Raw genomic sequence first — 16477 nt, 5'->3', positions numbered from 1 at the left:
GACTTGTGCAGCTGAATTTTTAACTTTAAACGTCGCTTTTTTTGCACACCATGGTCGAGATGTTGTAATTATAGCGCGGATGTGCCAGGGCCAGGCGCGTGCCCTGCTTTTCTTCGGAATGCAATCTGTGGAGAGGCGAATTTCATTAGCGATTCGTCAAATGCACAATCCTGGCGCGCCGAGTGCAAATGAGAGGGAACAGCCGATCCAAGCTTTTTGTTCACAACAAAGCAAAAGTGAAAAAAGCAAAGCTCAAGGACCTATTCGCCGCGATTCAATCTCGATTGCGTCGCCAGCAAGTGAGCAAGGCCTGCAGAGTGCGATTTTTCAATTCTATTTGTTCATAAATTCACATTCTAGATTCCGCCGTTTTTTTTACCGGTTTTTAAATTTTTTTATGTTTCATAAAATAAATCCTAAAAAGGATAAGATGATAAGAAACCTATGCAAAATTCTGTTGGGCACAAAAATTTGAAATGAAATGAAATTTTATGGAAAATTTGCACGTAACAAAGTTGACATTTTAACAAAAATACTATTGAAATACATAATTAAAACGCAAATTAATGCCACCAAATCTAGTAGAAATCTTTTGACAATTGTGCGGAATTCGGCTCTTTTTTATCCTCGGCGGCAGCTGGTGCCGTTCCCAATAAATTCAACAGCTGGGGGTGCAAAGCAAAAGCTGAGGGGTTGGTTGCACGCATGTCAGATATGTACGGGGTGGGGTGGGGGAGCTGGCGGTCCCGGCGGTGAGCGAGCGTACGCTGGTGTTTTGCTCCAGTCGGTCGCACTCTCGCGACTTTGCAGCAACGAAAATAAGATTCGAGAGAATGGCCGACGGGCTGGGCCTGCAGCAACTGCCCGGCGGCGGCGGCGGCGGCCGAAACGCGACGGGCAACGAGTCGGAGCCGTGGCCGCCGGAGCTTTTCTACCGGCACTCGGCGGCCATGACGGCGCTTTACTGCGTCGCCTACCTGGCCGTGTTCGCCGTCGGCCTCGTCGGCAACTGCTTCGTCGTCGCCGTCGTCGTCCGCTCGCCCCGCATGCGGACCGTCACCAACTACTTCATCGTCAACCTCGCCCTCGCCGACATCCTCGTCATCGTCTTCTGCCTCCCCGCCACCCTCATGTCCAACATCTTTGTCCGTGAGTTCAAATTTTTTTTAATTAATTAATTTTAAATTTCCAATTGCACAATGATTTGGTAAAATTTTCGTCAAAAATTTCAAAAATATTCTCCCAAATTGAATAAATTTTTTCTTTTAATGTCTCTTATTTTCAGCAAACTGTTTATAATAAAATTAAAAAAATAAATCGCCGTTTTGTAGGAAAAGACCCTGAATAAGGTCAAGTTTATTAGAATGCAAAAATTCAGGTTCTGAAAGGTGCTCAAAATAGGAAGCAGCAATTAAAATAAAAGTAAAAATAAGTTAATTGATACAAACATCATCTGCACTTTTTGCAACTCTCATGATAAGATTAACTTTTGAAAATCGAGACAAGATTTCATGTTTTATTCTTAAATTCAAATGAAAAAAAGAAAGATTACTTAAAATTGCAGTAAATCTTCAAACAGGAAAAATAAAATTAGAATGTGGAAATTTTGTTTTGCGAAAAGTTCAGGAGTTAAATTTTACTTTAACTAGATTACCCAATTATCGTTGATTCAAAAAAGGATATCCCCAGAATTTGGCCTCTTTATCAATAATTTTCTTCAAATTTACATACTCTTTGATATTCACCAAAACGTAATTTTCTTTTAATTAAAATTTGTGAAGCTTAAGAAATTCACTGTCCTGGGCGTCCTGGCTCAGATTTTTCTGAGTAGCCTAAATACTATGTTAGTAAGATGAAATTCCAATTTACCAATAAATCGATAAATTTCTCGTGTTTTTTGTTTTTCAAACAGTGTCTTTCGCTTTTTTTTATTTTAATTTGTAGACAAGATTTATTTTTATTCCAAAATAATTGAAGTAAATTTCAGAACTTTGATCAGTGAGGTTGTGAAAATATGCAAAATATTGAATCTTATTTTTGCAGAGGTTTTTTCCTCACAATAATGGAAAAATGATTAAAAAAATGTGCATTAATGAGAGAAATTTTTTAATATTTTTCCATTAATGCAATCTTCAGAAGACGTGCTGTTCTTACTTAGCGGAAAGAGTGTTTCAAATTAAAATACTGAGAATTAGAACAATATACGAGAAAACTAGGGCGGACGCAATTATCAATTGTGATTGTAAAAAACGCACTCGTCTGTCAAGTGCGAGTGGAAAAGCTTTTTCTACTTTGCCATCACTTTTTACAAAAAACTGACTGAGTTGCGCAGCAGATTAAAAACTGCAAGATTAAAGCTGGACTCGATTTCGCAACTCCTTTTTGAAAACTCTTCCTTTCCTCAAACAAAATATCTTCCTGAGAGAAATTAATTCAGCTCCTGCGCAATTTTCTCTGCACTAAGAAAAAATAAAACTTCTAGAATGACATTAATTCCATTAATTATAATAATTTCTTTTGCTAATTAAAAAAAGAATAATTTTCAACGTATATTTTCCTTGAAACTTTTTTATTTTATTGCTAAAATTCAAGTATTCACTAATTTTCATGCTAATTAACTTTTATTGAAGTCTCGAATTTCGAATTCCGAAGAAACAAGAAATCTTTTTTATCGAACTTTTCCTTGATTCAAAATAGCGGCTTTTCGTTTCATCCTCTTCATCTTTTTGCGACAGTTTACGAGTGAATAAAGTGTGGGTTTATCGTTTGCTGGCTGTGTCGAGTTGGCCGCGTCGCGAGGTAAATAGATAATGGGGTGGGCATCACAATCAATAAAGCGCCAAGTGCAAATAATGATATCCGTCCGCGCGCGGCCAACTGCAGCCCGTAAATCACGCTCCTCGAATCTCTCTTGGCTGATCAATAAAATAAAAAGCTGCACTTTTTGTTCCTCGGTCTAGACGCGCACACAATTTCATGCACTCGCCAATGCAGTGCTTATCGCTCCTCGTTAAAAAAGCACATGTGCGGCAGGAGTTTTATGGAAAATCGATTTGCTCGGAAAGTATAAAACGTTCGTTTAATTGTCACATTGCATTAGCAAAGTCAATGAAACCAACGCTAGTGGAAATTAAACAAGCATGAAATTTTACATAACGATCTGCAAATTAAGTTGTTAGTGCATTTTAGCAGATTGACTGTCGCTCCGAATGTTTCAGATATATTCATGTTTTTCCGCAATTGGCACCGACAATAAAATCTATTTTTATTACATTTTCTCAATAAAAAAAATGGGTTTTTATATAAAAAAAAAATATATATATATATATTATATATATATATATATATATATATATATATATATATATATATATATATATATATATATATATATTTCTATCAAATTTGCTCCTAATTTTGTTATATAGAGGATAAATTTTGGCTGTAATTGTTTCAAATGAAAAAAAATAGTGTTTCTTATTGAAAAACTGAAAGAAGCATTTCAGAAAAGTTTGGATTTACCTTTTCATGCTCTTTTTTATATTTAATAATATTTTCAAAAGCAAATATGTGTCAATTTTTCTTCTTCTCAAAATGCTTATTTGCAGTAATTTTAAAGGAAAATTAAAGAATAATAAAAATAATCTTTCCTGAAAAAATCTAAAAAGTTTATTATCTTTACATTAACTTGAAAGCTTCTTTTGCTGCTAATGGAAGAAGACAATTCCTAGTTTGTACCTGTTTGTTTGTTTGTTTCTCTCACGCAACTCGTCCCTCGCTCACACACATTGTCAGAGAGAAAAGAGTTTAGCGGGTGGAGATGCTGAGTGTGCAATAAAAGAGATGATGCTCGTGTCTGTAAAAGTCGTAAAGAGGGCATCGGCCGCACCATTATTTCGGAGACGGACTTATGCAACCGGTCGGACGTCGGCCGGGGTGCATATGCTCAGCCGGGGCCAACAACCTCAAAACGGCCTAACGACTCTCGCCACTGAAAGGGTGAACGACAATACAGGCCCGCGGCTCTTCCAGCCCTGTCAAAACAAACCACCCCGAATGCAACTCGATTTTGGCTCCATTTCCACAGCCATGATGGACGCAAATTTCACCCAGAATTATTTCATTTTCAAAAGGTTCTTTTTTTCCCAATGAAATTTCAAAGAAAGATACCCAAATTTTCAACCAGCTCTTTTTTACTATCAAAATCTCTCCAAAAGGAAATATGTGAAAGATTTTTGGTATAAATTCGGCACAAAAGATCCATTTGAATGGAAATTCCTTTGCAAATAAGAGGAAAAATTTTTATATTGCGAATTCCGAGCTTTTTTGTTGCAATTCGAGTGAGTTGTGTTTGGAAGAAGAATCATTTGAAGGCGGCATCGTGGGTGATGCCGGAAAAGCAGGAATTTTCCGAGTGGGTGCTGCCGAGGCGGAATACATAAAAAGGACGCGGAGCTAGGCGGAATAAATTGCCACCTGCGCCGCCATTAAAACTCAGAGACAGTGTCAAATGCGGATAAATACAATAAGGAAAAATCAAGGGCTGTTTTATTATTTATGAATGGAAGCAGGTCAAGTGTCGCCCAAGACATGGCAAAAAGGGACGTGTGCAAATATTTCCTCTCAGACAATGCATTAATCATTTGCAAAGAAAGATTTTCCGCTGCTGATAAAGGGCGTGGAATAACTTGTACAAATTATCATTCCATAATATTACAGATCATGATGGATATTTCTTTTAATTAATTTTTAGCAAAGTTTAAAAAAAAATTGACTGAAAATGTTTGGGAAACTTTAAAAACAAAGAATTTTGTCAATATATTTGTCAAAAAACCGGTGAAACTTTTTGAATTGCTACTCAAAGATCTATAAATAAATCTTAATTGTTAAAATGAAAATAACTGAAATGTTTACCCCTTTAACTTCTATGAAAAGAGGTTCTGATATCAAACCTCCTTTTATATTGAAGAATTTTTGAATTAATCGCGAGTCTCTGTTTGTTCGACTCGGAAGGAAGGAAGGAAGGAAGGAAGCTGGCCTACATTTGACGTGAATAATTATTGCTGTTGTCACACTTTTTAATTATGTAATCGCGCTCTATGTCGGTGTCCGCCCCCGCGATAAGGAGCTCCGCCATTAAAATTTTCTTATGCGCGACGACGGCCTTGAGCGCAAAAATTGAAACTGCAGCGCGGCTCAAATCGGCTTGTTGCCATGCCATGCACTCGGTTTCAATTTCACAGCTCGGTATATCGATTGAAAGACGCCAAGTTCAAACTTTTCAATTCAAACAAATCTGGGTTCTTTTAAAATTTGGAAAATCTATATTTAATTAAAATTTTCTCTGCCGATTTAGCAAATTTTTAATTATGAATTCAATCAATCTTTTAATCCTGGCTTTGTTGCTCTTTGACCTTTTCAATTGAGCCGGAGTGAAAGTGGATGGGAATTTCATGGAACGAAATGGTGATTTTTCTTATCGCGCTGCTGGCAGCTGCACAAAGTCACTTATTTTTCACTGTTTGTGTGAAAAAAAAAGTATAATCCGCGCGCATATAGCGGCGGCGTCGCACCATCTGTGGCCGACTCATTCATTATGCAATTCGCTGCACTTGCCAGCATTTTGCATTCAAATTGAATCCGCCAGAATAATTAAATGAAACGCGCCTTTAATGCATTTTAAAAGCATCTTCCCCTAGTGCAGCGCTCAATATAAATTCCGTCCGCTCCCATGCCTTCAATCGAAGGGAAAGATAAAGTTTTTGATAAATCTAAATTGCTCATTTTTCCACGCCCGTCACAATTTACACAATTTCAAACAAGGAGAGATGCAAATATACCCAATTTTGATTGAATTTGAGACAAAATACTAATCAAATTTTAAAAATTTATTTACTTTATTTATTTTAGTGGATTCTGATTTTTGCAGAGATTTGAATAAATCTTGGAAAATCGAAAGCATAAAAATGCAAATCCAGGCAAAAGGATTTTTGAGGTTTGTATGATAAATTTTGAAGAAATCAGCGAAATCAGATTACAAAGTAGCTTATTAAAGCTCGTTGCATTCATGAGGTAGAAGAAAGTGACAATAATCTCCAATATAAAAAAGGTCAATTGACTTCTATCAATATTTATGAGTGGCTTTTTGCCAAGATTACTTTTGCACTCAACGGATAAGGTCAGTGTAATTTTATTGAAAGAAGTTTACGGGCACATTTTGCCCCCATCACATGTTGCCTTCAATTACAAAGTTGACTAAGAAGTTAAGAAAAAATCAATTGAAGAACAAAAATTTGCAAATTTTAGTTCCAAATTCAGAAGGTTCTTACCTTTCTTATAGTTTCTTATTAAAATCTTGGCTGAAAGTTGTAAAAATATAAATTTAATAAATAAAAAGTACAATCTAAGGCGAGCTCTGCAAATCGATAATGGCCGTGGACGGACGGACAAAAGCACTTGTCGTTTCAGAAGATGCGGACAAAGAAAGTTGAACGCGATTGTGTGCCGTCACCACACATTGCAAATTCTCCATTCGAGTGTAATAGGAAAAGTTTTGTGTTTGAACGAAGCCCTGCACGGTCAACGGCAAACAATTAAATACGACTCAAATCATTCGACCCTCGATTTTTCTTGTTCCTGGTGCGTGCGGCCTAGTTTCCTACTCGCTTGATTTACTTCTTCTTATGTTCAGAGATTAATTTGGCTCCGCCCCCGCGCTCGATTCAAATCGCGAATTCGTTCTTAAAAATTTGCATGACAGAGTGCGGTGAGTGAGCGAGTCCGTCAGTCCGGCCACCCCCGCGCGAGCACACATAGGCCGGCCTATTAACTGCAGCTCTCAACCCCACCGGTCGCTGACCTCACCTTTCGCCAAGTGGGTCACCCCAAACCATCATTGATTCCCCGTGATTGCAGCAGATGAAGAATTCACTGAATCAAATTTGTAATAAATTAACGTCAAAAGAAGATTTATTTTTATAATTTGGAAATAACACTAAAAAATGCGAAAAAATGTACAAATGAATATTATTGTTATTAAATTAACAGATGATCTTTAATTTTAACACTAAAATTGCAGCATTCGGCGTTAATTTATTAAATAAACTGGTAAAATTTTTAATATTAAGCGTTTTAAAAAAGTAATTTATAATCAAAATTGAATAATATTGATTTAATATTTAGTTATCAGAAATTTATTTAATTGTCGTGCAAAACATGTGCTTCTTTTAGATGATAATTTCAATGCAAATTATTAAAGTCAAATATTCAGGGTTTCAAAATTATTACAACATTAAAATTGTATTCAAATTAATTTCAAATTCAGCAATAATATTTAAATTTGAACGCATTAGAATGGAATATTAACTGAAGTGCATTCATACTCTCATGTTTCCTTGTCAGATCTTTATTTTTCTCTTCTCTTAGAGTGGAATTCCTAAGGGTTGTCTGCTGCTCTCTCTACGATAACACGCATTCCGCTCGCGAGACTGCAAATCCTCAAGTGCATTCCGACACCCCTAGCTATCTTCCTTGTAGCGGAAACGAAGAGAGACCTTCCTTTTCCTTTCTCTCGAAATTAAACAAATCGTGGACGGTTTTGCGGCAGAGAACCCTCGGGGGTGCAAACAGGGTGGCACTGCCGTTCGAATTGACCGAGGCTGCAGTTTCGGAATATTTGAGCACGGAAAGTGGGTCACTGCGAGCGAGCGAGCGAGCAAGCGGGCGGGCTGGAGATACACTCGCTTCCGCTCTTTAATCCACCTGAAGTCGTCGGTCGGTGGGCCGTGCGCGCCCGTTTTCCGCATGCCTAACTGCACCCTCGTTATGATGAAAAATCCATAGAGAAGGGCTCGATTCCGCGCCCTTTCCAACGGCAATGCGAAACGCCAAATTATTCAACCACTGCATCAATTTTGAGACACGAAATTTTTAAAGAGCCTCTGCGGTTTTTGTCATTCTGAAAATGAAGCAAATTTTATCTAAAACAATTTAATTTAGTTGAAAATTGTTCTGGATATTAAAATTTATTTAAAAGTTCAATTTTATTTTGGTGGGAAAAGTCAGATTAATGATAAAATTTACCCAGTTTCACATTTAAGGATACAAAAATGTAATATTCTTCATCGTTCTTTGAGCAAATGTTTGTTAGTGAAACATCAATTATAAGAACTTTTTGTTGCTTTGCGCGACACAACTATATTGTTGGAACGTAGTTTTCAATATCGGAGATGAAAGTTTTGCACCCCTTTGGCCTATTGTGAAAGTTTGAAAAGTAAACAAGGAAATGCTTTTCCAAACTGATTGCGCGCACAGTTGCTTCCTTTTCTCACTCGGTATGAAAACTTTATTCAAAACAAGTTTCCTTATTCTTTCGGGAGAAAGAGAGCTGGAATGTGGGTCAGATGTAAAAAATTCATCGCCTGACCTAGGCCGGTTCTTTCTCACGCGTAGATGCACTTTGTCATCGCCGCCGCCGCCGCGAGAGTTGGCCCAATTTGCTCCTAATTGGCCCTCGCTCGACCCCCATTTTTTCTTGTCTAATTGACTGATGCGTAAACTGTGGTGGGGTCAACGGAAAGCAAAAACGACGACATTTCGGACAAAGGGTTTTTCGCAGCAGCGCAGTTGTGGGTCGCTATTGTTTGGCCAGCTGCTGCGTTTCCGACGACGACACGTGAGAATTCCAACACACACACACCCGAGGTCCAATTGGGTCATTCGCGGTGACCTGCATCTGTCCGAGGGCTCTTTTTTTATTGCCAGGTGAAAAGTTGAAATTCCGAGGTAGGCAACGTGCTCGACTGGCCGACCGCGCCGGTTGCATACATCTGCCTCGTTGGAATTCCAATTTTATTGATTGCTTCGGAATTCACTTGCTATTGACGTGGCGATAATTCCGTAAAGGCACCTACGCGATTAAAAGTTTTTGTCTCGCCATTTAACTGCGTCGTTCTTTCTCCCAGAACGGCCTCTTGCTTTTGATGGAAAATCGTAAAATACCAAAAGTTAAAAAGTGCTTTGTTTGTTTCAGCTTGGGTGCTCGGCTGGTGGATGTGCAAGACCGTTCCGTACATCCAGGGCGTGTCGGTGGCCGCCTCCGTCTACAGCCTCATCGCCGTTTCGCTAGATAGGTATGTTCGTTATAACACTTTGGTAATAAAATAACTGCGGTCCGATTCGCAAACTTGCCAACAAGTATGCGCGCTTGTGCAAACTTGCACTTTTGCTCCGAGAAAACGTGCAACGCGAGCAGGAATGCGCGGCTCCGGAATGCACACTTCATCTTTGAGCGCCTTATTTAAATTCCTGCCCGCATCACTTGCAAACTCCACTCTTGTTTGATTCAAAAGCAAAGAAAATCAATGGAATATTTCAAGCTTTTGAAACGGAATCTTACCACTAAATTGTTTTCTTAAATATAATATAAATTTAAACCAAACTGCTGGAAATGAGTGCCAATTTTTTTATCAACTTTGGTCAAAATATTTTTAATTTTTGCCAATTCCAGAGTAAAAATGCAACGTCGTGTTTTTCAGTCTCAACTTGAACGTCTTCTTATTACTTTTGCCTTCTCCACGAGAAGTAAAAGTCGTGCCCTTTGACACGAGTAATTAGCCACTATGTTAAATGGGGGTAATTAGAGTCGATTCACAAGTAGCGCGCAATCACCGCGCGAACAATGCGCAAGAAACCAGCGCAATCAGAGAAATTCAAATAACAGCAGGTTGATTTGAAAGTCGCGGAAATAACACAGATGCTGCTGCAGTTATGCCCGGGCGGCAGCTGCAACCCCGCCATTTAATCACGGACGTGGAAAATAATTGTGCGCAAGCAAGTTTAGCGGCGGCTCGAACCGCCAAGTAATTGCAACGAGAGTGCACTTCGGTTGCTGCTCTGCGCGCCCCATAGAAACGCACCGTGCTAATTAAGCAGGCACATCTGAATCCACTGCAAAACAACAACGCACAATTTTTTCCCTTCCGACCTTGGCACGTTTCTCGAAAGTCGTGTGCCGTTAATTGCTGCAATTATGGCCACAGCGGTCGAGAAAAACTCAAGAGTTGCACTCAAAATCGGCTCGAGTCCCTCAGCGATACACCCTAGGCTGTTGCAAAAAGGGAATTTTTTGGAAAAAAAGAACATTGATAGGTGAAAAAATCCCCAAACGCCTCCCATCTCAAATCAAAAATGAATCCCTTGTATATAAGAAAAAAAGACATTTCTGAAAATATTTTTGTCATTTGTCCAAAAATTATTAATCAGAAATTATATAACAGAACAACATTGATTCATTTGTCACAAAAAGATTTAGCAGAAAATTCATCTATCAGAAAACGCTATACTAAGTGAATTTTTTGAACCTAAATATAAGTAAGCAAACAAAAGAAAGTTAAATTAAATTTGTCCTTAAAAATATGTAGTTAAAATAATTACTATGAACTGTGAGTAATTAATATTTCTTATTACTGAAGCGAGAAAACATTCTACGAAGGACATATTACATTTTTATTTTCCTTATATAGCTTTTATATTTAACTTTAGTAAAAAAATCTGACTATTGATTTTCTTATTTTTTAATTTCTGACAAATGGAAAACGCGACGAATTTCTGATAAAAAATTTCTGTTTTTGGATACAAATAAATTTCTGATAAATAACGGCGACTCTATTAAATCTTAGAGTTTTGATTTATCCTGAAATTTTCATGTGCGTTGCAGGTTTCTGGCCATCTGGTACCCGCTCAAGTGCCAGATCACGAAGCGGCGGGCGCGCATCATGATCATGGTGATCTGGCTGGTGGCGCTGACGACCACCATCCCGTGGGCGCTGTTCTTCGACCTGGTCACCGTCTTCAAGGAGCGCCCTGACGTGCAGATCTGCCTGGAGGTGTGGCCGCCCGGGCTGGACGGCGACCTCTACTTCCTGCTGGCCAACCTGCTGCTGTGCTACGTCATGCCCACCATCCTCATCTCCATCTGCTACATCCTCATCTGGATCCGCGTGTCCAGGCGCAGCATCCCCACCGACACCAAGGACGGACAGGTCGAGCGCATGCAGCAGAGGTCAAAGTTCAAGGTTGTGAAGATGCTGGTCGCCGTCGTGGTCCTCTTCGTCCTCTCTTGGCTGCCACTCTACGTCATCTTCGCCAGGATCAAGCTTGGCGGCGACATCTCCGGCTGGGAGGAGGATGTGAGTACAAACATTAAATTTCTTCTTTGAATGTACTTTGCAGGTTGTCTAAGTCGTTCATCAAGTCTTCAATTGGCTGGAGATTTTCACTTGATCACGTCACCTTGTTGTAGTTGTTGTGAAGCCTTATCACTTGAGCATAGAAGGATTGCATAACGATAAAAGAACGTGATAGATTCCAGCCCAATATCAAGAAGCTTTTCTTACAAAATCTTGACGTTATCAAACAAAATATGAGAGAATGACGCATGATTATAGGGTAGATCTTTCTTTTAGTCATATAACTCACATTCAAGTGATTTGAGAACAAGAAATAACCCATAGAAATCCCAGGATTACAGCTTCATCCTCTGTCATTGTTGATGAAAGTTTATTTTATTTAGAACTTTAATCTTTGATCGTTCTGCAGCAAATCTGATGGGAATCCTGCATGTATACTTCCATACCCCTTGCACAATTAATGACACTGTCTTTCAAAATAATATCGCACCAATCCAACCTATACAGCCTTTAAATAGTGGGTTAAATCTTTCTCAATGATACATGATTTCCAAATTTGATGGAACGATTGTGGTTTGGTTGAAGGTGTTGCCGATCGCGACGCCGATTGCACAGTGGCTGGGCGCGTCCAACTCTTGCATCAACCCTGTGCTGTACGCATTCTTCAACAAGAAGTACCGTCGCGGCTTCATGGCGATCGTGCAGAGCCGGTCTTGCTGCGGCAACCTGCGCTACGACTCGACCTTCACGGCCAGCTACAATTCCAACAGCACGCGCAAAACGCTGTGCCAGTCGTCGACGCGGCAGGGCCAGATGCAGGAGTCGCTGCGCAAGGACTTCCGGCACAGCTCGGTGCAGCGCGACCCCTTCTCGTTCAACCAGACCACCCTGCGCAAGGACTTCATCTCGCGAAGCCCGCCCAAGCGCCAGGACTCGGCCACCTCCAGTCTCATCCCGCGCACGCCCCCCGTGCGTCAGGACTCGGCCTCCTCCACCACCTCCTCCGTCGCCTACATCTGCAACCACAGCGGCGTCTAAACGACGCTCTCCGAAAACTGCTGGTCTTCGATAATTGGGCTGGTGCAGCGAAAGTTGCACGAAAGGAGAATATAATGGAGGGGAAATTGTTGTCCCTATAGCGATCTCTCGTCGCGCGCGGTTGACACGGGGCTTCGCTTGTGCCCCGTAACTTAAGCAGCCGTAAAATTGAGACCTTGTTCTTGTAATTGATGGAAAGCGGCCCGGGAAGACCGGTGATGATTGGCGACAGAGCGATCGACTTGATGAGATAATGCACAAGTTGAACGGCTCAAATTTGCTCAGAACATTTATAGAAAAAAATTAAAAGCCTTGAAAATTTTATTTAGGAAAAGCAATTCTATTAAAGAAATAAATATGAAGTTTATTAATTAATTAATTATTATTTTAAAACCTTTTAAATTTCATACAACTACGAATTGTTTAAATATTTAAATCAAATATTAATAAACAATAAACAAATATTATACAATGCGTCTGCTTGAACTGCTTTGACTTTTAAATGAGTGCTTGTTGACTTTCGTTATCATCTTTGACTTATTGTGTCTGAATTGACCCACTTTCTGAGAGCTGCGATTTAAAATATATCAACCTTTTGATATTTTGAGGAAAATTTATTTGCAAATCGAGTTTCTTGATTTATTAACAAGCACCTGCTTAAAAGTTAAGTAGTTCAAAGATACGCAAATAAATTTTTAGAGGAAAATCACGTTAATAGGAAATTATGATGGCGTATCTCATTGTCAGTTGACTTATAACTAGCAATTGAAGTTGAGATTTAAAAAGAAAAAGGATCATTTTAGTGCAAAGGAGAGGAAACGGATTTTTTGCGCAAACTTTTCCACTTTTGATATAAAAAACTACAATTCTTCACGCTTCGTCGCCAATCAAGGCCGTTCTTCCACTTGGGCCTGACCCAGTTTGACATTTGGAAGGTCGGCTTGACCACCGCGTGCTGTGTGCGGAAATTACTCACTCACAGATGGATAATAATTGTTATTACCCGTCAGTTTAATACCGTGGTGTAACCTAATTAACAGGGTAACAAATCGATACTGCAATACTCACCCCGCGAGTCACTCGTACGTCTAATATGATATACATAAATAGCCACTTGTACCGATCGATCTCGGTCCCAAAGTCAAAAGTACACTCAAAAGTAAATATATATATTAAATCGATGTGCGCGTTACTTAATCTAGACCCTCATCTACGCGGAAAAGAACGATTCTCAGAGGGCTCTCTTAATTTACAAGCGACTAAATTATATAATTCGAGATCAAAAAACGACAAATCTCGAATATTTGTAAAACGCGAAAAACTGAGCCCACAATTATGAAAAATGCGGTAATTTATTTCCTTTTAAATTTTGAGAGACGCACGTGTGTGCCAGTGAATGGGAATTTAAAAACCAAAATTGAGTCTAAAGAATCAAGACACGCTCATTGCATTATTTCATACAAATCACCATTGGAAACGAAAATTAGCCTGTCGATTTTTGTCCTCACCGTTGAATTAAGCAAGTCCCTCAATAACGAAATACATTAATCGAGGTGTTCACTGTTGAATTCAATTCAATGTACGATGAGTATTTAGATTTAGACACATTCAAAATCTCGAACTTTGTTTTCGGAAGAGCTTACCACGTTTCGAAAGATCGTTGTATTCTGATACACATATCTCTTAGTTCGGGGGATTTAAAAGTAAAAAAGAAAACTATTTTGGATCAAAATCGAATCGCAACAACGAGAGGGAGTGAAAATGTAAACAAACTTTGATTGACGCATGCGAATTGTGATGCTTGAAAAGAGAATAAATATTTTGCTAAACAAAGGATATCAACGTTTTAACATCAAGCCATTGTTAAACTAATTATACACCCACACACACATATTGTATTGACACGCAATAATGATATTTTTAACCCTGGCGAGGCGAATCAATGAATCGGATATTTACATCTATCACTATTATAATAATAATTGTTATAGATATATACAAATATTTACATATATACAGCAAATAATATATGTGGAAACTCAAATTAAAAATTTTGGCCACAAAAGTGCGCCGTTGATTTTAGTGGACGAGATAAAAAACTTTTAAAATATTAATATTTTCGGTGATGCGGAATAAAAAAAATCTTTAACTGAAAAGCGCTTAAATGAGGAACAATTTGAAAGGGGATGAGAACGTATTTTTTCCCCCGCAAATATTGCGTATTATTTTAAAATTGGACAGAATAATGCTTGAAATTGGAAATGTTGTGAAATTTGTGAAATGAAAAATTGCCACTCGGTGCAATAAACTATAATATTGGAAAGTAATAAAAAGATCATAGCACAAAGTCGCTGTTATTTCCCAAATTTGATGTTTAAAAAAATATAGTTGATAAAAAAAATTAAAAGTTTGATCGTGATGTTGCAGGTAATTAATTGTATCGGTGGTGTGTATAAATTTAGGCGAGCAAATAACACAAAACACACCCCTTTGCGGCCACAAACCAGCATGATTGTGTAGAGAAAAATAAAATTCACCAGAGCTGTGTGCGTTTAAGTTTTAATTTATTTTTTGTTGGAAAAATTGTTACTTATGTTTTGAAAAGTTGAACAATAAAAGCAGCAGTTGATTTGAACCGAATTTTTGTGCATTTGTTATATATGCAGAAAAATACCCAAGTCGCGCGACAAAGAGCCAAGGCCGCGCCCCATGAATAAAAGACAAAGGAGGAAAATCGTCATCCATCAGTGCTGCGCTTGGAAATTACAAGAGCACTCTTTTGCTTGGCCTGCACACGATTGTCATTCCATTGACACGTTTTCCAAAGTAAAAAATAATCGCCATATAAGTTATGGACCAAAAAAATAATTTTAATTACTCTAAAATTAAAAAAAAAAATTAAATAATCTCGAGAAAATACACTGAAAGCAAGTCAGATCAGATATTTTTTTTTTTACACCAAATTGACAATTTCCAATAGCATCCATGCACACGTTGAAGCGCCACTGCGGACAATTTGTGAACAAATGGAGAACAGTTGGTGCTCACCCAGCACACAGAGACACCTGCAGTCGTCTATAAGAATGATTTTTTTGCAATTTTTTTCTTCGCCCAAATTAAAAAAAAAACCATTTTCAAATTAATTATTATTATTATTATTATTATTAATTTTAAGCTTACCAATAATTTCAGAAATTTTAAAAAATATTTCGCGGTTTAGGTTATTTTGTTTTTTCCCTTGAAATTACCGACGGATGTCGCGGCTTCCTAGAGTGTTTTTATTCTTCCCCGACCGCAAAAGGTCACACAGAAATGATGAGAGCAAGGATTACATAATTATTTTATCATCGTAAAATTCAATTATTAATTATTCACTGCAAAAGCAAATTTCCGAAAATCATTTATTGGTGTAAGTAAAAATTACATATTAATTTTGAATGCAAAATTTTTTTTTAAAATTTTAAAATTTGCTTTTGGTTTTTGCCGATTCGTTTCGCCGCGAGAGTCGTCTGAGCTGCAGGGCAAGATAATAAGCGGCGAGTTGGATTTGCGAAGGCGCATTCTTTCGCTGCAGACATGACTCACTAGCCAAGGTCTCGCTCCAGCCAGTTTGTCCGGCCGTTGCAGCAGCAAAAAAAAGAGATACATTGAATGAGCACCTGCACCAAATAAAGCCACGCTCGCTAGTAAAATTTAAATCAATTTAAAAACTCTAAAAAATGTAAAGATAAATAAATAGAAAAATATTGAAATTTTTCCTTTGATTCATTTAATTTTAAAAACATTTTCTATTTTAAATTTTAAAGTAATTTATTGTTGCAAGTTCCAAGAAAGAAAGAGCAATAAATCCTAAATATTGGGTGTGTGTTTAGTTGACCAGCCGCGCTGAACAGTAAATTACGTTTTCCACGCTAGGCTGCGGTTCTTGATTCAAGTCGCTTCTTTTTTTTCTTGCAATAAAACAAGGTAATAATCATTTGGGCGTTTGCAGCCCAGTGCAATTATTGGAGGCGAGAAATGACAATAATTTTTGAGACCACTTATTTTTTGAAGGATAACCAATTTTCAAACAAGATTCGATTTTTTTTTTTTATATTTTATTTAACCAATATTAGAAAATGCATTTTAAAATTTTTCATTTATCTTGCGTGAAATGCTGGAATCAGTTTTGCAAACAAGGAAAACTTTTCATCCTTCCAGAAATCCCTAATGCCGTATTCTTCCATTATGAGAGAGAGAAAAATGCTGAC

General features: G+C 38.1%; 1 protein-coding gene across 1 annotated transcript; it reads left to right on the top strand.

Moving 5' to 3' along the window:
- The first annotated feature begins 798 nt into the window (after positions 1-798).
- Positions 799-14857, top strand: LOC132197104 (neuropeptide SIFamide receptor-like). The gene is made up of 4 exons (XM_059620177.1): positions 799-1149; positions 9032-9131; positions 10718-11189; positions 11775-14857. Exons 1-4 carry the CDS (start codon positions 834-836, stop codon positions 12225-12227), a joined length of 1341 nt encoding a protein of 446 aa, XP_059476160.1. The 5' UTR covers positions 799-833; the 3' UTR covers positions 12228-14857.
- The last annotated feature ends 1620 nt before the right edge of the window (positions 14858-16477 follow it).

This window comes from Neocloeon triangulifer, unplaced genomic scaffold (genome assembly GCF_031216515.1).
Source record: "Neocloeon triangulifer isolate White Clay Creek 2 clone unplaced genomic scaffold, ASM3121651v1 ptg000012l, whole genome shotgun sequence".
Lineage (NCBI taxonomy): Eukaryota > Metazoa > Arthropoda > Insecta > Ephemeroptera > Baetidae > Neocloeon > Neocloeon triangulifer.
This window is presented reverse-complemented; position numbering and strand designations above follow the sequence as displayed.

Bases quoted from the DNA above. Each gene is read 5' to 3' on its own strand.
- LOC132197104 (XM_059620177.1), top strand. From the start codon at position 834: ATGGCCGACGGGCTGGGCCTGCAGCAACTGCCCGGCGGCGGCGGCGGC. The intron at 1,150-9,031 runs GTGAGTTCAAAT...TGTTTGTTTCAG, and splicing joins CATGTCCAACATCTTTGTCC to CTTGGGTGCTCGGCTGGTGG. The intron at 11,190-11,774 runs GTGAGTACAAAC...GTTTGGTTGAAG, and splicing joins TCTCCGGCTGGGAGGAGGAT to GTGTTGCCGATCGCGACGCC.